The sequence below is a fragment of the Drosophila suzukii genome, chromosome 3 (genome assembly GCF_043229965.1).
Source record: "Drosophila suzukii chromosome 3, CBGP_Dsuzu_IsoJpt1.0, whole genome shotgun sequence".
Taxonomy (NCBI): Eukaryota; Metazoa; Arthropoda; class Insecta; order Diptera; family Drosophilidae; genus Drosophila; species Drosophila suzukii.
In genome coordinates, this window is record NC_092082.1 from 16910210 (window position 1) to 16932740 (window position 22531).

At 41.2% G+C, this 22531-nt stretch overlaps 7 protein-coding genes across 12 annotated transcripts in view; 5 read left to right on the top strand and 2 right to left on the bottom strand.

Annotated features, from left to right (window-relative positions):
* LOC108007473 (uncharacterized) overlaps positions 1–329 on the top strand; it is a 77321-nt gene extending 76992 nt beyond the window's left edge. Inside the window, exon 3 of the mRNA XM_070996436.1 lies at positions 214–329. The gene's annotated coding sequence lies outside the window, so the exon portion shown is untranslated. The remainder of the gene's footprint in view (positions 1–213) is intronic.
* Positions 237–11743, top strand: LOC108014683 (uncharacterized). 2 transcript variants are annotated; one of them, XM_036814744.3, is made up of 4 exons: positions 237–728; positions 9204–9292; positions 9353–9911; positions 9978–11743. In XM_036814744.3, the coding sequence occupies exons 2-4, from the start codon at positions 9204–9206 to the stop codon at positions 10794–10796; spliced, it is 1467 nt and encodes a 488-aa protein (XP_036670639.3). In that variant the 5' UTR covers positions 237–728; the 3' UTR covers positions 10797–11743. The 2 variants fall into 2 exon arrangements, with proteins under 2 accessions (XP_036670639.3, XP_070852536.1); XM_070996435.1 differs by lacking the exon at positions 237–728 and adding an exon at positions 9084–9134.
* On the top strand, positions 7487–9134 carry LOC108014682 (protein arginine N-methyltransferase 1). Its single transcript, XM_036814747.3, has one exon. It carries the CDS (start codon positions 7524–7526, stop codon positions 9132–9134), a length of 1611 nt encoding a protein of 536 aa, XP_036670642.3. The 5' UTR covers positions 7487–7523.
* A 2268-nt stretch (positions 11744–14011) lies between the features above and the next one.
* LOC108014659 (cytochrome b5) lies at positions 14012–14762 on the top strand. The gene has a single exon (XM_017080821.4). It carries the CDS (start codon positions 14179–14181, stop codon positions 14536–14538), a length of 360 nt encoding a protein of 119 aa, XP_016936310.4. The 5' UTR covers positions 14012–14178; the 3' UTR covers positions 14539–14762.
* elg1 (enhanced level of genomic instability 1) lies at positions 14545–19375 on the bottom strand. Of its 5 annotated transcripts, XM_065864969.2 has the most exons (5): positions 19135–19374; positions 18943–19034; positions 18185–18880; positions 15624–18095; positions 14545–15047 (listed from the first exon to the last, which is right to left on the bottom strand). In XM_065864969.2, the coding sequence occupies exons 3-5, from the start codon at positions 18739–18741 to the stop codon at positions 14780–14782; spliced, it is 3297 nt and encodes a 1098-aa protein (XP_065721041.2). In that variant the 5' UTR covers positions 18742–18880; positions 18943–19034; positions 19135–19374; the 3' UTR covers positions 14545–14779. The 5 variants fall into 5 exon arrangements, with proteins under 5 accessions (XP_065721041.2, XP_036671154.3, XP_036671156.3 ...); XM_036815259.3 differs by having other exon boundaries at positions 18185–19034; positions 19135–19375; XM_036815261.3 differs by lacking the exon at positions 18943–19034.
* Positions 19376–19629: 254 nt separating this feature from the next.
* Trs20 (TRAPP subunit 20) lies at positions 19630–20230 on the top strand. The gene is made up of 2 exons (XM_017071175.4): positions 19630–19784; positions 19842–20230. Exons 1-2 carry the CDS (start codon positions 19698–19700, stop codon positions 20172–20174), a joined length of 420 nt encoding a protein of 139 aa, XP_016926664.1. The 5' UTR covers positions 19630–19697; the 3' UTR covers positions 20175–20230.
* Positions 20231–20409: 179 nt separating this feature from the next.
* Positions 20410–22018, bottom strand: SsRbeta (signal sequence receptor beta). The gene is made up of 3 exons (XM_036815878.3): positions 21868–22018; positions 21292–21667; positions 20410–20897 (listed from the first exon to the last, which is right to left on the bottom strand). Exons 2-3 carry the CDS (start codon positions 21664–21666, stop codon positions 20700–20702), a joined length of 573 nt encoding a protein of 190 aa, XP_036671773.2. The 5' UTR covers position 21667; positions 21868–22018; the 3' UTR covers positions 20410–20699.
* Positions 22019–22531: the final 513 nt, after the last annotated feature.

The window sequence follows — 22531 nt, forward strand, 5'->3', positions numbered from 1 at the left end:
AAAGAAAACGATTTAAGATACCAATATCTGATATACAAATCTTTGTATAAAACCTTTTTTATAAATATAAATATAAAATTGTTGTACAAAACAAATACAAAACTAATCGGCTTTATATAATAGACTTTACTTTATATATTAACTATGCAAAACCGATAAATGCACAGAAGAGCCCACAACTAATATTTATTTTCCGCTTGGCAATCGTTTTAGGTCGCTTGTTGCTAATCGCCATTAGTTTATCCGTGTGCCTGGCCTGTGGCAGTGTGTTGGTGGCCGCGATTGCCCTGCGCCGCTCAGCCAACGCAACAGCAACATTAGCAGCAACATCAACAACGACGGCAGCAACATCAACGGCAGCAGCAGCAACAGCAGCAGGAGCAACATTGGAAGCAGCAACAACGCGAAGGATACGGCACAAACGTCGCTCGTCGCAACGACGGCGCAGCAACAACAACGCGGTGCTGTCGTCTGGGATTGGAACTGGGATTGGGATCGGGATTGGGATTGGGATTGGCAACGGGATCGGGCCTGGACTGGAAACCAATTCGGCTCTGGCCCTGCCACTAGCAACACCATCAACATCGGGCTCCACAGCAGCGGATCAGACAGCTATAGCCTCTGCAGCAGCAGCAGCAGCAGCAGCAGCAACAACAGCAACAGTATCCCCAGCAGCAGCAACAGAAACAACAACACTTTTGCCAACCGAGCCGGAACATTCTGTACCCGTAAGTACTTTTCCCTTCGCAAAAAAACAAAAACAAAAAAAGAAAGAAAAACAGGAAAATACGGGAAAGGAAAGAAAAAGAAAAGAAAAAGTTTTGCAACTGCCGATGGGCGGGAAAGTGGGTGGTTGTCTGTCTCTAAAATGCACTCGCCGAAATTCTTAAGGAAAACTAAATCTTTTAATGCACAAATCTCCAGACATTTCAAATCTCGTAAAAATGTTACCAAAAGTATGCAACAAAAATGTTACAAAGCCTTGGTTGGCTTACAAAATATCACTGCCTACTTTTGGGTGGTATAACAGTATTAAATTATTAGAGATTTATGTTTTTAAATACTTTATGTAACAAAATATGATGTTTTTATATTTTAGAATATTGTTGTAAGACCTTTACTTTAAATTTCGGTTAAAATTTCTATGGTCTTTATTAACCTACGATTATTTTAACGATAAGGCCGCAAGCAGAGCTGAAAATATTTTTATGGATATTACGTGCTGAGACTTTTATGTGCGCAATGCTAACTAATTACCTCCTCGACACAATTACAGAAATATAAAGTTTTTCTCTCAGTATAGACATAAAAGCAAGGCAGTCAGAAGACACGTGTCAAAAGTTTCCTTTTTCATCTTTTTTCCGCGCTGCCTTTTGCCATTTTCCTTCGCTCTTGCCAATATCCTATGCATTCCCTTTTGGGCGAAACAGAGAGACAGTGGCAGACAGAAAGAGTGGGGAAAGTGGGGGTGAAAGCGAGAGGGAGCCAGCTCATCGCTCACACTGCCAGTGCAGTAAAAGTCCTTGAAAAGCGGGGGGTGAAAGGGCGGGAAAGGGGCGGCAGTGGGTGGCAGACATGCCTAAATTGCTTTCGTCGCCGCCTACGCAAAAAGTCTTACGTAACTGCGCCTACACCGATTTATTCCCTTTACGACTGCCTCTGTGTCTCCAGTCCCCCATTATTTTTCCATGTGTATTCCAAGTGTTATGCAATGTTTGTTGAATGCATAGCACGTCCTTTTTTTGGCGAGGGGGGAAAGCTCCATTTTGGCGTCTGGCACTTGTGTACGTCTTTATTATAATGGACAAGACAAATTCAATTTCTCCATCAGTGCTTTACTTTGTCTATTTACCCGACTTTAAATGCTTTCCATTTGTCTTTATATTTTATTTATCTGCGCATTTGCCTATTGAATTTGCACTAGAAGCCGGCTTTAACCTTGAGGCCAAGCGATTAACTTCAGCGACAGAAAAAGACAGGGTCTTCAAACAAAAAAAAAAACAAAAAAAAATGACACCCACACACATGTGTATTTTGTGGATTCACGTCGTGGGCTCATTGGGCCAAAGTTGTTAAGGCGGCTTTTCAGATTGTGGTTTTAAGATTTCCCATTAAGGGGGGTTGGGGGGTTTAGGAATGAGGTGGGGGAGTGCCGTGTGGTGCCGCTCCGTGTGACGCCCATTACAAAAGATTAAAGTCGGCAACTTTGACAAATTGTTACTCGCTTTGCTGACATCTTCCAGTGCGCATTTGCTCATTTTTCTCCACATCTAGAATCTTGTTTCATATTTTTTCTCGTGTTTAATTTGCCCACGCCAAATGAGCATTATGAATGAAACACATCAAATACAGTGGGGACTGCCTAAGCAGATCAGCAACAAGGAAATACTTTGAAAACAGTGAATTATATCATTTTGAAGATTTAATAATAGTATATTATAATATAATAATATTTTATAATATTATATTCTATAATATAATAATATTTTATAATATAATAATATAATATAATATTATAATATTTATAGATAGTAAAATATTTCCTTTCATAAATGTTCATACCAGAATTAGAACCTAAAAGTAGGCAACACAAAATTTTTGGCTTGGAACTACAATTCTTCGTGTGAAAATGTGCTTGAAAAAAATATTATATTAATATTATTAGGTAATCAATCACCCAAAAAGAACTAAATATTCTAAACTCTCGTTAAAGTTCTTTATGCAATTTGGGATCTCTGGGATAACCCTGATAAAAACTTTAAAGCTACCGCGATAAAAGTCTAAAATTGGAGCCTGATAGTAAGAAGATTATGATAAGAGCGAAAGGTTTTATGGGGGTTCTTGAGCAATAAAAACCAAAATAGAATGCTAGCGAGTTAGTACTGTAGTGAGAACATAATAAATTAATGTTTTTTCAACCGTGGTAAAAAAAAAACATTTAGAAGCCCAAGATGCGGATGGAAATGTGGAAATGTATGTAGAAAATGGATTTCGAAGCGGTGGGGCCAAAAGTGCGTGGGCGAAATGGTTGGGCGGTTGTGGCGGCTGGAAATGGGAAACACAATTGCCGCTAATAACCCTAGGCGTTTAGACAGAAGAAGAAGAAGCAGAAGCAGAGCGGCGTTGTGTTTTAATCGAATTTTATTTGCCGCCGTTAGCCAATGAATAATTCAAATTGATTATTAAAATCCCTTCAGTTCTGCAGTAGGGACGCGGTGACATGGCTCAAGGCAAAAAGCTTTTTTTGTGCCTAAAACGCTGTGCCGCTGTTGACGTCAGCAGAGCAGTCGGCGCAGCGTAGAAGACTGCCCACGAAAACGATCGTGCAACAAAGAGAGGCAGATATTCGGATATTTCCCTCTCTTTCTTGTCTTATAATCTGCCTGCACTCCGCGCTCGCAGAGACAAATTTCGGCTGGTCCGTTATTTTTTTTGCGTCTCTCCGTTATGTTCGGCTAGCGACTAATATTTCGGCGGAAAAATTTTCGTGAAGAAGCGACATGTGAATGCCCTAATATTCTAGGAGCACTATTGTGTATCGAAAAAAACAACTAATATTGTTTTATAAAAGTAAACTATTTGATTATAGTAAAATTTAGTAAATTGAATTTACTTATAATGTTATATTTACTTATTATACATTCTTATTACAATATAATTTTATAGTTAAGTTATAGAAATTTAGTCCGTTAAAATTGATTTAAGTATTTAAAACATTTAAGTATTAACATTTAAAAAAAAATCGTATTGTATTTTTTACTCAAGAAGTAAAAACTATATAGTCGGATATATTTTACTTTAGAAAGGGTATAGGTGCAGTGGCACGCGCCAACAGCGAAGAGAAAACAAAAGAAATCTAGTAAAGGGGTGAGAAGACTTGGTGCATTCTGTTTGAGTTATTGAAAGGGAAGCATCCATTTTAATGGTGCGCAGCAGAGTTACTTTAATCGTTTAGTTAATATAATAAAGTCAGGTAAGTGCTACATTAAGTTTAAGATGTTGTGCATTGATCTTAGTTTAAAGTACGTAAATTTTGAAGGTATTCAATGGGTTCCGTTAGCCGAAAGTGGATGACGAAATGTTTTGTGCCAATAAAAATTCTGCAACAAGCTATAAAAGGTAAATATACAATTAAACAAATAAAACGCATTTTTTAAACATATGTTTTTTCAGGAGCGTTGGCCAAGGATTCAGAGGACCCGGACAAAGGTTTAAGAACGGCGATGTCTAACGTTAAAAATAAGCTTACGAAGCAAAAAAACAGAAACAATAATTGTACAATTTTTGAAAATCTAAATAGTACCATATAATTAAAATGAATTAAAATGAAATGAATTAAGTTCTATATTTTTTTAATTGAAAACTCAAGGAAAAATTCTGATTTTCACAAGTGATTCACTTGGGACGTGTCCCTTGCAAGTGATTTCACAAGTGAAAACTCAAGGAAAAATTATGATTTTCCCAAGTGTTTCACTTGGGACGTGTCCCTTGCAAGTGATTTCACAAGTGAAAACTCAAGGAAAAATTCTGATTTTCCCAAGTGATTCACTTGGGACGAGTCACCGGCACGTGACAGGCCATACGAAAAATGAGTATAAGGAACAAGTGAATTCCCGTAGGACTTCGAAAAATTTTCATTTGAATTTTCACTTGTGAAAATGCGGACATCCCATACAATTTTCTATATGGAGCGTCACTTGTTCTTCACTTGTGCAAGAGGACATGTCCCACGGGATTCAGAAGGTGATTCACAAGTGAAACTTTTTTTTTGGAACTGAAGGGAATGTTCACTCGCATGTGAGTGAGTGTGTGTGAGTAGGTGTGTTTTGGAGTGTGTGAATTTCTGCACACACGCACACACATACGCCCCGTAGGCGTTAACATTAACAGCATTAGGATGTGTATGTGGATGTGTGAGAGCGGAGCGGGCTTTCATTAAAACCGTTATCTATGCCAGACGCACGCACCAGACGCAGACGTGCATAAATTAATTACAATTACATACAGCCAGAGAGAGAGAGAAAGAGAGCGCACGAAACACGCACGCTCACACACACACACAGCTGTTCCTGTTTCGGAATTTTTGGCGGCCTCGAAAACTTCATTCTATCACTAGAATGAAAAAACCCTAGTTAATACCAAATATTATAATTATTTTTGTTATATCGGAAAAATTCCTAATAATACGAACTTGTTATCATACTTTTTCGTAGTATGGTATCGTAATACATACTTTTTAGAACTTTTTTTTATCAATTACATGAAATAAAAATAATTTTATTATAAATCCCTTATATTTTATCAATTCAACTGGAAAAATAAAAATAAATTTGTAAAAATTATTTAATTCCATCAGTTTTAAAATCAATTCTCTAGGATTACATACAAATTACCAAATTTTATAACAATATAGGCACATTTTGAATTGCAAATTTGTAGTTAAAAAATACCATTTTTAAGTTTTCTTTTCAAATAAATGTTTTCCCCTGTGGCAGTGAGCATAGCTTTTACTTCGTATAGTTGCAAAATTTTGAGTTGGCCTAAACAAACAGGGAGAAAGTCGGAAACTTTCAAGGATTCGAACAAGGCCAAAAGCAAACAGAAGCGGGCAAAGAACAGAAACAAGGGTTTACCCTCAATATTATGTCACTTTATTCGCAAAAAAAAAGCACCAAAAAGATAAACAACAACAAGCGACAGATGCAGAGGCAGTCGGGTTGGGGAAAGCATGTTAACTTGTGGCTGGGCTTAGGCCAACAAAAACAAAAACAATGGCAGACATTTCTCTTACGTCAGAGAGTCTGGCCCACACACACACACACGCACACCAGTGCACAAACGGAAAATGAGGTTATTGCCAATCCCGTCTGCAATGCTCGAGTAAACATTTTAACCTAATTTTTTCGCCCTGGGAGCGGGACGTTTCGGGGGCTATATGTGTGTTTGCCAGCGGAGACGCCCCAGACAATGTGATGCGATATTTTCTGGTGCCTCGGATTACCCAAAAAAGAAGGAAAAGAATGCAAAAACAATCTCTAACGTCCCATAATGCAAACAACGCATCTGCTATATCATTTAAGGAACCCAAAAGTTCATATATCATTATAAAATGCTGTGTTTTTCAAGATACAGTATTACTGAATCGAACCCCTTACGAAAACTTTTCAAGTTAAATCGTTTTTTACAATTTGTATCATATCTAATTTGGGAAAGTTTTTAACGAGTATTTAAAATGGTAATCATTTTTGCACCGAGAGAAACTACAAGCATCGTGACCCATTAAAGTTTTTTAAGCTTATTCGCACCAAGTTTATAGATGGACTTAAAATGGTAATTATTTTTTTACTGAGAAATAATAGTTTACCATTAAATGTAATGATGTTACTTTTGTATCAACTTTATAGGGAACTTTAAAATGGTAATAATGTGTGTACCCAGTAAAAATGGTTTTCATATCTAGAGAACGAAGACCAAATTATATTCATACTAAAAAAAAAAGAAAATATTTTATTGGTTCCAAATCTCCTTATAAAGTATGTTCGCCATTCGGCGTGAAATAAAATTAGAAGCTACAAATTAAAATGATGTACTATTTCACAATAAATTCAAGTTAAATAAATTGGCTTGTACAATCAAATTATAAGAAACATGCTTACACACAGAGAGCTCTGACCACATAGTTTCACGAGTTTATAATTTACAAAATTGCATTTGCATATTTGTATAATTTACAAAGTCCGCCGTCGCCGAAAATATTCGTGCTCTATTATTTGTTGCTGTTCGCGCAGAGATTTGTCATTTCTTTCATGCTCGCTTGCACACATCAATCGCCAGGTGGTGTGGTGGGGCACTGGGGTCTTGGGACACACAAAAAAAGTAATACAAAAAACCTAGAAAAAGGTGGCCAACGGAATGTGGAACATGTTGAGTTATGCGAATCGCCTGTGTAGAGAATAATCGGTGTGTAAAAATACAGTAGATTTCAGGTTTCAGGGGATTGGGGACTTTGAAACATTACTGAATATTACGAAAATCATAAGTGCATAAAATAAAAGAAAATGTGTAAACATAACTACTATTTTTTTTAAAACTTAACCGAAAGCAAATAGAATCTCAAACCCCAAACCGCACTTTCCAACACTATTTAAAAATCAAGCGATCAAAAGAAGTTGGTCATACTGTGATTATCGATGTATCGCATTCGCTTTCAACAAATGGTTCAAGAAAAAAAGGTGATAAAAGTTTAATTAAGATTTATTTTACAATGCAAAACATTTAAATTAAATTAAAATGGGTTGGTACCTGGACAATTTTTTAGAAATATTTCTGGGTTTCCCTAAACGTTAAATTGTTTTAACAAAGCTTTTATCAACAAAATTGGACATCTAAGGTTTATTCTTTTGACGTCACAAACTTTTTCTACTGCGCCACCTTATCCCTCGTTCTCTTAATCGTCCACTCTGTCCTATTCCATTCTTTTCACTTGAGAACTTTTTGAGCATATTTGCTCTAAATTTACCGCAATGACTGGGAAGAAGAACAAAAAATCACTCAAAACGGGAAATAAGGCAACTAATGCTCCCAAGAAACCCCTAAAACTGAGTCTGGCCGATTTCCATAATCAGCTAGATAAACAAGTTACACAAAAGAATGGCAAAAAGATGAACACAAATAAATGGGAAAGTTCTGGAATTATCGGTGGAACTCGTGGACGTGGAGTTTGTTGTAAAAAGCTTCCAATAGTTCCCAGACATTTGGGGGATACAACAGTTCAGAATGCAAATATCACTAAATCAAATGGTGACGTTCCCAAAACCACGAGTATCCTGGCAGAGACAAGGAAAACTCCAGGAAAATTGGAGGATCCTAAGCCCAATGGTCTCCATAGAAACCCAGATAAACCAAATAGAGCTGGAAAACCCAGCGATGGAAAAATAACTTTACTGAGAAGAGCAAATCCCCAGGATGCTTCTCGAGGTCGGCCCACGACGCAAGTACGATCCTGTCCCCGGATTGCCACGCCACCAAGATATGTGCCCCAGGAACTAAAGGAAGTGGATCTCATGACATCTGCGGATTTTCGCTATGATTACGCCGCAGATCTGAAGAACATGCGATTTCGGCAGCAGGGTCAATATCACATGCAATTCTTCAAAACTGTTATGCATCAGAATCGGCACCTCTTCAAGGGTCGCATAATTCTGGTTCTATCCTGCGGAACTGGAACCCTGGCTCTAATGTCAGCCCAATTGGGAGCCAAAAGGGTCTATGCCGTGGATTACTCTAAGGTCACTGGCTATGCAGAGTTGGTTGTGCGTCATAATTGCCAGGAAAACGTCATAAAGGTTTTACATGGACACATGAAGGATTTACAATTACCGGAGAAAGTCGATGGCATCGTATGCACCTGGATGGGACATTGCTTGCTCTTCGAATCGGAGATATTGGAGGTGCTCGAAGCCAGAGATCGCTGGCTAAAAAAGGGCGGATTTATCCTACCCGATATGGGTTCGCTATATATCGTTGCATCCGAGGAACACAACCTGAAGAACGATCGCTGCAACTGGTGGCGGGACATCTACGGATTTAATATGAATGCCATGCGTCGATATTCCCTGGCTGAACCTCGTTATGCCAAAACAAGCGGAGAAAAAATTCTGACCCTGGCTCATGGGATTTTAAGCCTAGATTTGAGAAAAGCCAAGCAAGAAGATCTCTTTATAGACCGAAAAATAAGATTAAAGGTGAAAAAAGAGGGTTTTCTCGAGTGCTTTCTTCTCTTTTTCGAAGTGCAGTTCAGTAGTTCACAATTCAAGATGAGCTGCAATCCCTGCTGTAAGACACCCTACAAATCGCTTTGGTTGCAAACCGTACTTTTTGTAGAGCAACCGTTTGTTTTGCGCAGTAATCTTCATTACACGGGTAACCTGAAATTCAAGCCCCTGAAACCGAATAGCTTAAAGGAAATGGAAATACGTATTGACTTCTACGAGGGTCTGGAGTACGATGACGATTGGGACTTGTGTATTCGCCGGGTGGCCAAGAGATGGCTCATGCTGGAGCGCTTTCAGACTTTTAGTGAGGTGGAGAGCTGTCAGGATGAGCTGGGGGAGGCTGATGGACAGAACTTTTAGGTCTCTTCTAGGATTATACTATTAAGTCCCTAACTTGACTGCATACTAATTGAAGGTTTTCCTTTGCAGATGCTATCGGTACAGACGGCCGGCTGCGCGGGAATGGAGCGGCTCGGCGTTCCGACCCGCACATCTTTAAGCTCACCACCCGATGATAGGTAAGATATACGATTTTTTGTATTCAAAACATTACTAATTTATGTTTACTTTTGTTTTAGGGATCAATTTAGATGTAGAATGCGCGTGGATGCGCTACAAGCACGTGAGCTCCTGGCTGTACGTGGCGAGACTGTGATTCGTGGCGCCGGAAACAATCAGCAGCAACATCATCTCCATCACAGCAGCATCAGCAGCAGCAACAAGCAACAACATTCCCACCACCAGCAACAACGCATGACAACTCCAAGCACGCACAACTCCGGCGGCGGCGGCGGCGCAGGAGGAGGAGGAGCAGGCGGTGACCATCACCATCACCAGCTGAGCAGTAGCAGCAACAACAACTATAGTATTAGCAGTAATGTGGCGCGAGGCGGCATTGAGGCCACCACCCTCAAGTACGGCAACACGGGCAGCGGGAGCGGTTGCTACAAGGGCGACTGCGGCAACTCCTCATCCGGATCGTCGTGCAGTTCGCTCCAGAGCCACAGCAACGACCACCACCAACATTACCAGTACCAGCTGCAGCAGCAGCAGACGCCCCGCTGTCCCCATCACGTACCACTGCCGGACAGCGAGTACGGACAGGATCGCCACCTGCAGATCAGGAGCAGCTATCAGGTGAGTTTCTACGACAACTTTATAGCCAACTTCCCTTACTAACGTTTATGTTTTCATGCCAAACAGCAATCGGAGATCACCAGATCGTACACGAAACCGCCGCCCAACAAGACGGTGCGGGATGTGCCCGAGCAGATCTCGGCGGGCGGCTGTGGCGTCTCCAGTTCCAGCTACCGTCTCACCACGCTCCAGGCCGCCTCCTCCACATACACGCCCAGTGGCGTGTCAGTGTCCGCCTCCTCATCGTCCAGCAAGTCCAAGCCGAATGCCATAACCAAGTTCTTCTCGCGGATCAGTTCGCCAAAGTCGCCGCCGAGCTGTACGATGTCCTCGATGGCCACTGCATCCCCTCCATCCTCCGTCTCCATGTCGTCGTCTGCCTCCTCGCTCGCCTCCTCCGCCTGTGTGTCCACCTCGTCGTCGGCCTCCTCGCTGGCTGCAGTGCCGCTGCCCACGCTGCCGGTGTCCAATGCATCGCTGCTGAAGAGCACAGCCTGTGGCTATGGGACGAATCCCAGTGGGACGCATATCTACGCGGGATTGGGACCGAGCACGCAACTGCTGACCAGCCTGGGTACCGGAACGAGCGGCAATTGCAGCCCCGAAAGGATACCTACACCGCCGCTGTCCGTCTCCGTGCCCATTGGAGCTGGTCTGCAGCCACTGAGGAGCAGCAGCAGCAGCGGGAGTAGCAGCAGCACCGCCAGCCTACCCGCCGTCGAGACAAGCACAACAACAGCCACCACTCAGTCTTCCTTTGCCACCGGAGCGACGGGGGATCTCCCGCTGACCACGATGAGCCGCAATAATTCCAACTCTAGCATGATGAGCTGCCACTGCAGCTGCAATAGCCGGAATTGCAGCCACTGTGCGGCCAACTCATAACTGAGCTCGTGTTAAGTTTAACTACATTAAAATATCGGCGGTGGTGCAGAAACCTCTGGAGATTAAACAGCATTAGTAAGGTTAAAAGAGTCCACTAGATGATTTGCTCTGCACAAGAATCTTAAAGGTGTTTTATCGCAATGATAAAATATTTTTAAAAGATTTTTGTAAGGGGAAAACAAGGACTTTTCAACTAGTGTTGTCACATCTCCAGAGTTTTGTGCAGCACCTCCAATATATATATATCTACGTATATATACGCATATATTTTTTTTATGTTAGCCTATGTTTATCTATTATGTTAAAGTTTAACAGATTTATTTTATGTAGGTCTGTCGCCAACTTTTGCGCTGGTACGAAAAGACTGTTTATTAGTCAGAATTTAATTTGTAAATTTGAGTAACAAGAGAGAAGGAAAGCTAGAGAATGATAAATCGTGAAGACATATAGCTGCGCTGCCGCCTTTTAAGCACTCACCACAGACCATAGAAGGTTTTTTTTTAGTTCTGTAACATGATTTCCATTCGTCGCTTGCTAAACGTAAGGAAACGAAAATCTTTTGTAAAAAACGAAGAAAGCAACAAACTTGAAAGAGACAGACACAATACCATTAAACTTGAAGAAGGGAAAGAGGAAAGTAAATAACAAAATATAAGTGAATATGTAATTGTAATTTTATGAATGAATATTGTATACACTTTAGTTTGAATAACTCTAGTTTTAAATCGAAGCCAACCAACTCTTAACTATACTCTATCCCAACCCCTATCCATATCCCATATCCCCTATTATTATTATTATTATTATACGCTTGTCCCATGTGCTGGAACACACGAAAAACACACAAACAATTTTTAGTTCAATTGAAATTCGTATTTGTATATTTGCTAACGGAATTACAATGTAAAAAAAAAAACAAAAAATGAAATGAAATCTATGTAAACCAATTTGTAGAGAAATTTTTGTTTTCATTTTTATTTGGCTAATGCTGCTTCTCATTTTGGATTTTCAGCGGGATTCAAATTTGAAATTCGATCGATCATATAGATTTTATCGATAGCCAAACGTAATCTGGCAACTTTGGTCGATCGTGCTTACTGAATGGCAACTCTGATCGAACGTTGCAGCTAGTGGCAGCACCAAAAGACCTTGGCGGTTTTATTCAAAAGGAGAATAGCATTTAATTTTGGGTGTTTGATTTAGGAAAATAAATTAATTAACGAGTAATCCCACTGCAATGTAAATTATAAGCACAATTTAACACCTTATAACATTTTGGTAATTATAATAATTTTTAGATCGTCGCCCTTTTTTTGTATAATCTCTTATTTTTGAAATTCCAAAGTGTCACTTCCAGACAGCCCAACACATTGTTGCCCCCTAATAATTAATATTTAAATTATCAATGAGAAGAAAAACAAAAAATGGTTTCACGAACTTACGATCCATTAAATCAAATTTAAACAACATTTAACCAACAATTTAGACGAAAAATCGAATGCGAAAAACTAGGAAAATATGATAACAAATGCAAAATAAAGGAAAACACTTTACTACGCCAACAAAGTCCTACAAGCCTACATTTTAAATACATAACAATATAGTTCGATGTCTATGGATCAAAGAATACTTAAAGTAATGCAACCGGAAATAGCCCGAAATATCACAGACCGAAGAGAAAACTGGAGACAATGAATAACTAAATTAAACCCGTAGAATTTAATTAATTAATTAGTTATAAACAAATTAAGTCCAGCTAAAATATCGATGCGATCACGTTCGTCGGATCGTTAAATCAGCTACACATATATACACATTATACAAATAATTATATACATACATAAATATAATTTACGTAAACAGGCCTAATTTCAACTACCTCCAAAACTGTTTTTTAAATTAAACAATTAAATTCTAAACGAAGATCAAGTCTACGAATTATGTTTAGCAAAAACTAAACGGAAACTAAGTAAATCAAATGAAAAAACAAATCGATTAAATTATAGTAAATTTATTGATTGAATTACAATTTTTTAAAATTCAAGCAGATCGATAAATTCAACAAATCAACAATCATTGACAAGTAATTAATTTTACACTTTATATTTACGATATATACATATTACGATATGGTATCTGTACATTTAGATCGAGAATACAAATGAAAGCGCACACGAGCTGCGTTTTGAAAATGCAAAACCGTCGACTGATATTTATAACAAGGTAAAAGTAAATAAAGTAAATTTCAAGGAAAGGTAAAGAGATTAATTTGTAAATACACCGAATGCAGGACAATGCGGAGAGGAGCATTATGTTAATGTAAACAGACCTACTCCCAACAGTCCCCCAAGATTTCCAACCCATCCGAGATCAAAATCTCCCACTCCCCCAAAAAATCGAATTTGCTTTTCGATCCCCCGCAGGCAAAAGTTGCACACAACACTAGCGAAATTTTTTAAAGCGCATTAAGCAAAACGTCTAAGATACATAAATATATATAAAAGTCGATATATATCTAAATACATATATATTAAATGAATACCAATTATTGTTGTTGTCTCATATAAAAAAAAACCAAAAACCCTTAAAACCGAAAACGAAAATGGGAAAAATGAAAGCAAATTTAAAATATATTTCCAAAATATATAGAATATAACTTTGAAAGCCAAAAATATCAAAAAACATTGTTTCTTTTAAGAGGAAAATTTGGTTACCAACGGGGAACATTTTTGGAGTTTTGATTGACAATTATAAGACCTTATCGCAGCTTTGTTTTGACTGATTATATGAACCGCTCCTTTAATGAATCACGCAATTGTCACCAAAAAAGTTGATGGACTCGAGTCATAAATAATTCCCATTACTAACCAGAAATCAATGAAAAATTTCCCAACTCATATTCTACTGATTCACGAATTCAATATAGATTTCGCCAGAGATAGAAAACCACTCCATGCCAACATGCTCAATCAATTTGCATTAATGATTTGCACAAATCCCCGAAAGTTATTGGACATGGCCTAACTTAGTAAGTTGCCTTGGAAGACGGCGAAATTATCACGTACTTCTTATCAGCCGCAAGTCAGACAGATTGTGAAAATAAAACCGCAAATAGTAATTGATTGTCGAGAGGGAAAAATTGAGGTAAAAACAGGGCAAGTACAAGCGATCTAAGCGATATTTTGCCATATTGATAAATGTTAAACATAAGCAAGGGTTGGCCATCGGCACGCGTCCAGTGTTCGCCAGTCCGTCCAACGGTTAACAGCTCCTAAAATTAGCAAATCAAGAGTGCAATTTATTAAACCGCCTTCGCCAAAATTAGTGCAGCCATAAAAAACACTCTTCTACACCGGAAAACAATCAAGCAATCAATTCAATTATGTCACAGTTGTACGAACTCTCCGAGGTGGCCGTGCAGAATGGCAAGAACGGCAAACCCTGCTGGCTGATCATCAAGGGAAACGTCTACGATGTGACCAAGTTCCTCAGCGAACATCCTGGCGGTGGCGAAGTACTCCTCGAATATGGCGGCAAGGATGCCACCAAGGCCTTCAAGCAAGCGGGACACTCCGCCGATGCCGAAAAGGAACTAAAAAACTACAAAATCGGAGAAATTAACTCTGCTGCACCCATTCAAATTCAGCCCACTTCCATTGCTGCATCGAAACCGGCGGAAAACACAATATCAGAAGATCCCAAGCCGGCGGAGAAAAGCTCTTCCGGCTTCTGCTGCTGCTAGTCATCGTTTTTCACATGTCATTTAATTGATTTATTAACATAGGATCAGGTCGTAATTAATTTAGCGTAATTAACTTGTAACTAGTTCTAGGTATATCTCATAATAGCTACGCAACATCATCGTGCCCACAAAACTATCCTAAAAAGATCAACTCTTCTTACCTCGATCTGAATAAATTGCAAATAAATCTGGTGGAGCTGCTCCACCATATTGAGAAAATTAAACTATGTCGCATCCCTAGCTAATCCTTTGGCTCGGCTTCCGTCGGTGGTTCGCTGTTGGGGATCGTTTGGAAACTACTGCAGGCTGCGTCGAAGTACTCCATCGTGAAACTGGTTACGTTCACCGTGTGGTTCCGCAGGTAGTGATAGAATCTACTCGATTTCCGTTCCTGTCCTGCCCTTTCCTTTTCACTGCGGCAGATGGAACGCAGGGTAGGTTCAAAGTCCAACGATTTGGCGGAGGCGGAGCGCATAACTCCATTGCCTAGGTGCTCACAAATTGTTACTCTAATCAAGGTTAAAAGAGAAAATGATTAGTATTTAGATAAGTATTTTAGGAAAATATATAGGAAATAAACATCTGTTAGTCTTTGGTTGGAAGAGATTTCTGTGACAACTCCATATATCAAGTTATTGAAGGTCTCTTCTTAAAAATACAACCTAAAACTATTTCAAGTACTTGAAAGCTCAACTCTTAGCACAAACACTCAACGTTTTTGGGTTTTTCTGATTACTTAACATTCTGGGGAATAACTTAATGTATGATAGTGTTTTTGGGACAGAAATGATCGGTCATATGTATGACATTGCTATTAAATTATGGAATGCTTAAATTATCTGGTGACTGGTCGGTATTACTCCAGCCAGGCGATAAAAAAACCCCGATTTCCTTTTTCCATCGTTTAATTCTATGACAGCTATATACCTAGATAACTGGCTAATCAAAAAGAAGCACTAGTATCAGTCAGCATTTTTTTTCAATCGTGTATAACTTGCTTTTTCTTAGATTACTGCCTTAATAAAAATGTTTCTTTCTATCTTTGGATCCAATAAAGAGTTAGTTATATTTTTCAATCATATTACCTGTGAGCTGGCTTGTCGAATAGGTTGTAGGGACACTCCTTGGCCGCGAGTCCAGTTTGGAGAGCCTGCTCCACCAGCAGGTGCGCGATGTCCTCGGACAGGTGCCACTGCAAGCGATCACTGCAATCGGACTCCATCAGAGCAGCCATCGAAATGTTGTCATAGAAGGAGGCCAGCGTGGCGAGGGAAGAACTATAGCCATCGTTCTTTTGCCCAGTGGCGCTGCTTAGCCAGGCCTTCTTTGGAGAGCGCGACTTTCGCTTGGCTGTGTTTCTACTTCCGGCGCCTGGTGCCTGTTCCTTGAGCAGCGGGGAACTAGACATCAGCTCGGTGAGATTTAAGCGCAGCAGGTTAAAGTCCAAGGGAAAGGGTATCCTGTGCTGGATGTTTTGTGGGCTTGTAAAGAACTCAAAGAATCGTTGATGGATGCGACTGCCATCGACGGTGGCTAGTCGGCTATGTGAGGATTTGGTGGGCGACTTAATGCCACCCGTCTTTGCGCCACTCGGATCTCCACCACTCTGAATGTAAAACTGCAGCTCCATTAACGTCTTGCGCAGATTCTGCTGATTGTACAGATACAGGGATATCAATTCATCCAGCTCGATGGGACAGTTTTCCATCAGCGATAGGACAGCTAGGAATCGGGAGATGTTTAACGCATTCGGAGGCTGGAAGTGGACTACGTTCTGCTGCATAAGACGCTGCAGATGCGCGCAATTTGGATCCGTGGCCACTACAATTACGGGCCTCTTTGAACTGGCGGCCAACGTGTAAATTGCATCCGTAAAACCAGCATCCAAGTTATCGAAAAGGATATCCGCATCTTCTATTAGTATTAGAGATTTCCGCACTTCGGATGGGGGTTCAACGGCGGCTGCTTTTGCCTTTAAACCACTCTTTTGCAACTTTTGGAGCAACTGTTGCGAGGATCCTCCGCCCGTTTTGCTGTCCTTCCTTATCTGATGCGACTGCGTGGCCTCCTGGAGTTCTTGTATCAGTTTCTTACCCGTACGCTTCATTCCTGCATTTATCTCCAGAACATTAAAGTTCATGTCGTTGGCTAAAGTGAAGACTGCATTGGTTTTGCCACTGGACGAAGGTCCCACCAGCACCATTGTGTTGCTATTTGCACCCATGGATGCCGAATCGTTGCTCATGTCGAAGGTGTCGTCCATGCCCTGCGAATTGCGATTGCTGCCACCATTGCCACTCCAGGCAGACAGAAATTCCTTGAGCTCCTGCACGGGCGTTAGATTCACTAGAACCTGCTCGAACAACAGCGGTTTGTACTTTTCGGTGAAAAGTAGCTCTCCATTGGGAGCCGAGGGTGGTGGCTTAGCCTCCTCATCAGTCTGGGCCATGTTCTGCTCCATGGAGCGGCGGGTGCGCCGCGTAACCACCAAGGATTCGCCCATTTGTTGCGTATCCTGCGCACTGTCAATGGCGCTAAAATGGCGATACTTCTCCCTCATCTGATTGTAGCACTTGAATGTGGGAAAGCGATCGAAGTCGTTCTTCCAGAGCTTAACAAAGCCGCGCTTGTTTTCAAGCTGGGGCAAAGTAGCGTAGTTGAACTTGTTAAAACTTTTGCTAGACGTAAAGTCCGCGGGCAGGCAGCTGGTGATGCTACTCGTTTTGGAACGTCGCTTGTTAAAGGGTAAGGTAGTGGCAACCTCTACATACTCCTCTTCTGATCTCAAAGCAAAGGGCAGCTGCAAAGGTTCATTTGAAGAGGCAAAGCTTTCGCAACCTATATGCGCCAATCTGGGGAAAACCTCATAGCTCTCCTCGTACATCTGCTCATAGTTCTTTTGACGGTTTTGTTCCTGCCGAATTTTATCAGGCACCCCCGATTGCAGGAAAGCCTGTCGAGCTTTCAGAACCGACGGATCCGGACTGGGCTTTGGCAATTGACGGACAAAAAGCGGAGCTAGTTTCTTTGGCGTGGCAGCTGCACTACTGCTGTCCAGATCGATAACCTCAATGGACTCCTCTGCCTTTTGCAACTTGGTCTTTTGTTGCTTGACAGGACTCGTTTCCAGGTCGTAGTCGTAGCGCGCCTTTCCCGCACAGGAGCGTCTTGGTCGCGACGAAGGAGTGAATTCTGCTTCTATAATGGGTGTCTCTGCCTGGCTCTTTCTTCGTTGCGTTCTTCGCTTGGGCGTTTCCATGGGTGGAGTTTCTATCGCAATGGTAACCTTTTCGGTCAGCTCCTTGGGCGATTCCACTTTGGCAAAGTAACCAAGCAGACTGTCACGCTTTTTCGTTGGCGACGAAAGCTTCGAGAGGAACTCCTCTGTCTCGGGATTTTGGGATTTGGCTTCCACGACGACCTGAGGCTGCGCATCCACGGAACTGAGGCGTCGGGAGCGGGGCCGACCTCTGGTTCGCTTGACTGTTGAATCTGTGGGCGCTGAGGAAGGTGCCATAACCTCCTTCTGGTCAGTCTTGGTCAACATTTTCCTCAATCTAGGAGAGTAATTTATTAATATATGTTCAGAATCTAATAGGAACTTCTAGTGTATTTAAATATATATCTCAAACTGTTCCCCACTCACCTCTTGGCCCTTTGCTCCATCTGCACTTCGATGTACTCCCCGCGAGACTCATCCGCCAGTCTTCTCTTGGCTCCACCCTTTCGTTCGTTCCACTCCTGGAGGAGCAGCTTCCGCTTCGTCGTTGGCGTGGCTGCTTCACTGGCCACCTCTGGATCCGCTGGGGATTCGGCGCCACCTTCGTTAACTCCTATGGAACGATTGCGGGCATTCATCATGAACTCAAAAACATTGGTGGCTGGTTTGGCTTTGGCGGTGTTCACCGGTGAGGCAGCCAGATTCTCCGGCTTGCCCGCCTTAGCGAAGTGCTTCATGATGCTCTGGTTGTCGGCCACCGGAGTGCTGGACTTTAGAGGACTGGAGCGCCGCCGGCCATTCTTGAGGCCATTTTCTTGAGAGGATTTCTCCCGCAGCGGCTGGGGTTTCTCTTTTTCCGGCCTACCGGCCTCCTGGGAAGATTTCTTCTGGTCCTCCAAGAGGGCCGCTCGGCGCTTCTCCTCCCTTTTCCGCTTGTGCTTCTCCCGGTGCTTCTGCTTCACCGAGTGGAGCACCTCCTCCATATTCTGAAGGATCAGTTTGGACTTGGCGCTGGGCGGTGCTCTCAAAACGAACGGCGAGGTGGGTTCGTCGAGATCCTTGCCAGCATTTTTGGCGGGAGTTCCCGGTGGACTCGCAGTGGTGGCGGTTGCAATGTGCTCACTTGTAAGACAATTTACATCGGTCATTTTATTGGGTGTCTTTTGGTTTTTGTTTTTTATTACTTTTTGTTTAATGCATACTGCTGAGTGTGTGCGTGTGTTTGTGTATGGTGTAGTTTTCTTTTGTAAGATCTAAGTACTTAAGCGATGGAAATCTAGGGATTATACGAAAGCCAAACTCATAAGGTCGCAACTGAAGATCGGTGGGGGCGAAAGCAAAAGACAACAATACAATAATAATGAGATCTGATCTACCTTCGTAGCGATTTTTCGTCTTTCGTATTTGTTACACTCCCGCACACGCACACACACTGCCGCGATCGCACTGGCGTCGCGTTGGTCACGTTCCCCTTTCTAACGGTACTCGGGCCCCAATGGGTTACAATTAATCCGGTGTCCAATTCAGTCGATTATAGTCATTTTAACCGAGTTTTTCGGTGCAAAAATTGTAAGCACAATGTGCCGAGGGAAAAAAGGCGCGAAGAGACGGTATTGATAAGGGTTAACAGGGGATGGTATTTTCCAGCACTGTATGGTCAGGCGATAGGTGATTTTATGTTGGAGTGATGTATTTTTACTAAATCTTTGTTAATATTTGCATTTATGTTATAAAACAGTGATGTCAGAACAAAATCGGAATCAAATATGTATTCTTAAATTGTAAGTTTTCGAGAATTTAACAGTTTTAGAAATTTTCAAACAAAATAAATAATTTCAAGTGTGAATGCGTCATAACTGCTAGTTTGTAGTATATTTTAATAGAATTACTTTTTCCAGTTCGGTCACACTGCAAATCTCACTGTTTTTGTTTCGTGAAAATGTCCACCTACTACTTTGTTATTGTGGGCCACAATGATAATCCCATCTATGAAAAGGAATTCAGCACGGTGAACAAGGAACTCAGGGTTTGTATACCTAGTAGGAACCATATAGCAACAGCTTAACCCATTTTCAATCCACAGAAAGAGGACCACAGGCACCTGAGCCAGTTTATTGCCCATGCCGCCTTGGATTTGGTGGACGAGCACAAATGGAAAACTGCCAATATGCAGCTTAAATCCATTGATAGGTTCAATCAGTGGTTCGTTTCGGCCTTCATTACAGCCAGCCAAATAAGATTCATCATCGTGCATGACAACAAAAACGATGAAGGCATCAAGAACTTCTTCAACGAGATGTATGACACGTATATTAAACACTCAATGAACGCCTTCTATCGGATAAACACACCCATCAAATCCCCGATGTTTGAGAAAAAGTCGGAGATCTTTGGCCGGAAGTATCTGTTATCCTAAACTTGTTAAAAACCTTAGCCACTAAGTACCGTTGTAATATAAATATGATTCCATAACTGTCGACTTTTTATGGATTTCTGTACCACCCGTTTCTTTTAAATTTAATTTATCAGAAAACTTGATTTAAAAGTTAAAAATTTTCCATGTAAGTATTAGATTTCATCGAGCTAAGATTATCCATAAGGTTCTTAAGATTGGTTTATCCTGTAACCAAACCCCAAAGAAATTAAGCAACTTTTTAGTTTACATTTCTTTTAATTTATTTATAAAAGCAGCCTAGGCTCAACTCTTGATGGACATTTTTAAACTATCATTTTACTCGATGCGTCCTCGAATCAAATCTAAAACGATTTAACGCCCGTCTCCAGACGACAGTCCCAGACTGGAGTAAACTAGATGGTGTGGGTTGAATAGATGAACAACGCATGGAATCAATTGGAAAATAAAGCAACAAAATTATACGGAATTTGTAATGGGTGTTCGAAAAGAAATCTCTTGAGGTGAGGAAACCGTCCGTCGCGCAGCTTAGTGCTTCTTGTTCTTGCCAGAGCGCTCGTATTTGCTCTTGGACTGGTGCCACAGACCGAGGGGAATGGCCAAGGAGGGCAGGGTCATCACGGCGAAGGCCACCCAGTCGAAGAAGTGGGAAGAGAAGCGCTTGTTGTACTCGTTCAGGTTGACAATGCCTCCCTCACCAGGCTCAGAGCTGATTGCCAGTTGGAGCTGTAAGAATAGAGGTGTAAAAAAATGTATTATAATGTTAGAAGATTATGTGTAAAGTCTCTATTAAGCGTCCAAAAAGGGGCCATAAAAGAACTATTGATAGTTTTCAGTTTAAACTAAGATGTTTTACAGAAATCTTTAGGAATTATTATGACTTTCTGACAGTAGTCTCTTATATTTTATTACGCTATCTATTGATGGTCCCTAATTTTGTTCAAAGGTCACTTTATTCGGAATTTTTCTAATATTCTTGTGCAAATGTTTTTACATATTATTAATCGATGGGCATTAGATGTAAATCAATATGGTTGTCCATTGAAATGCTCTTAGGAAAATGAATGGGGCAGATTTCGGTAGCACATAGATTAGATAAGATTCAAAAGCTATATCTCACCGTCTCCGACTCCTCGACAGCCTTGTAGGACACCTCGGCGGCGGTAAAGTTGAAGTAGCCAAAGGCCTTGGGCCTAACGACCAGGACATGGGTGAAGTTGGTCTGGGGAGCGATCCTGTCGACGACGGCAGTGGGCTGTCCACCCACCACATCAAAGGCCTCCGGATGGAAGCCGGAGTCGACCAATCGCACCTTGGTGGCGGCTCCGCTGCCCACGTTGAAGATGGTGTAGCGCACCAACAGGTCGCTCTTCTCCACCAGGTATTTGTTCAGGATCTGCTTGGAGACCAGGAGGCGGGCACGGGTCTCGTCCTCCGACAGGCAGGTGCTAAATACCGCGCACAGGGCGCACAGAGCCAGCAGGTGCTTGAACATTCTGCAATTGCAGGGGATTATGAAGTTAGAATTTCACGTTTCACTTTTTTGTTGACGTGGAAGGGTCGCCGAAAAATGCGATTAAGTGCAGAAGGGCGAACACTTTTCCATTGCATTTTCCCTCCATTACGAAAACAAAGGCGCGAATAGAACGCACATCACATAAGCATATGCTTTTTAAGTCATTATTTAACTACTTACTTGGACTTGGTTATATCTTTTTCGAGTATTTCGGTGCAACTAAACAGCAGTCATAGGAGGCGGCCGCTTTCTCGTTGGTTCGTGACGTGGAATAGTTGCGCTGTCAAACTTCGTGCTTGCTGTCAGGGTTGCCAGGGATGCATTGGATATATCGATATATCGGCTGCGTACCGGCGGTATTATTAACGGTTTATTTCTTGGTATTTTATTCGTTTTATTTCGTGCCTCCAATTCCATTTTTAACATTTACTTTGTTTTTCCCAATTAAAAAATTAAATTGTATAATATAACCCTCTAACTAAAACCAAATTGAACAACATGTTGTACCCTTTACATGTCCAGAACTTTGAGAAACACGTGTAGCTGTACTTGTACAAGTTTGAACGTATTTTTTAATTTTTAAGTAAGTATCTCAAACAGCTCAAGAGCATGCCCTTTTAAACCTGTCTAAATCAATAGATTCGGCTAATAAAATAAAATCCTAAATTCTGAGCTTCGACAACTCTACCGCACGGTTACTGCTAACCCACTGTTAGCAGGCGCAGCTGTTATTCAAAAAGCGAATTAGCAAATGTAAACAAAACTAATTTGTTTAATTTTATGACTTTGCTTATGGCTTAAACTACCACCTGTTTAATTTCTCCGAGTTTTATCTGACTTTGTT

Coding starts and splice junctions, on each gene's coding strand:
- LOC108014682 (XM_036814747.3), top strand. CDS start 7,524: ATGACTGGGAAGAAGAACAAAAAATCACTCAAAACGGGAAATAAGGCA.
- LOC108014683 (XM_036814744.3), top strand. CDS start 9,204: ATGCTATCGGTACAGACGGCCGGCTGCGCGGGAATGGAGCGGCTCGGC. Junction 9,293..9,352: donor AGCTCACCACCCGATGATAG/GTAAGATATACG, acceptor CTTTTGTTTTAG/GGATCAATTTAGATGTAGAA. Junction 9,912..9,977: donor AGATCAGGAGCAGCTATCAG/GTGAGTTTCTAC, acceptor CATGCCAAACAG/CAATCGGAGATCACCAGATC.
- LOC108014659 (XM_017080821.4), top strand. CDS start 14,179: ATGTCACAGTTGTACGAACTCTCCGAGGTGGCCGTGCAGAATGGCAAG.
- elg1 (XM_036815259.3), bottom strand. CDS start 18,906: ATGACCGATGTAAATTGTCTTACAAGTGAGCACATTGCAACCGCCACC. Junction 18,096..18,184: donor ATGGAGCAAAGGGCCAAGAG/GTGAGTGGGGAA, acceptor TTACTCTCCTAG/ATTGAGGAAAATGTTGACCA. Junction 15,048..15,623: donor TTCGACAAGCCAGCTCACAG/GTAATATGATTG, acceptor AACCTTGATTAG/AGTAACAATTTGTGAGCACC.
- Trs20 (XM_017071175.4), top strand. CDS start 19,698: ATGTCCACCTACTACTTTGTTATTGTGGGCCACAATGATAATCCCATC. Junction 19,785..19,841: donor CGGTGAACAAGGAACTCAGG/GTTTGTATACCT, acceptor TTCAATCCACAG/AAAGAGGACCACAGGCACCT.
- SsRbeta (XM_036815878.3), bottom strand. CDS start 21,666: ATGTTCAAGCACCTGCTGGCTCTGTGCGCCCTGTGCGCGGTATTTAGC. Junction 20,898..21,291: donor CTGTCGAGGAGTCGGAGACG/GTGAGATATAGC, acceptor CTATTCTTACAG/CTCCAACTGGCAATCAGCTC.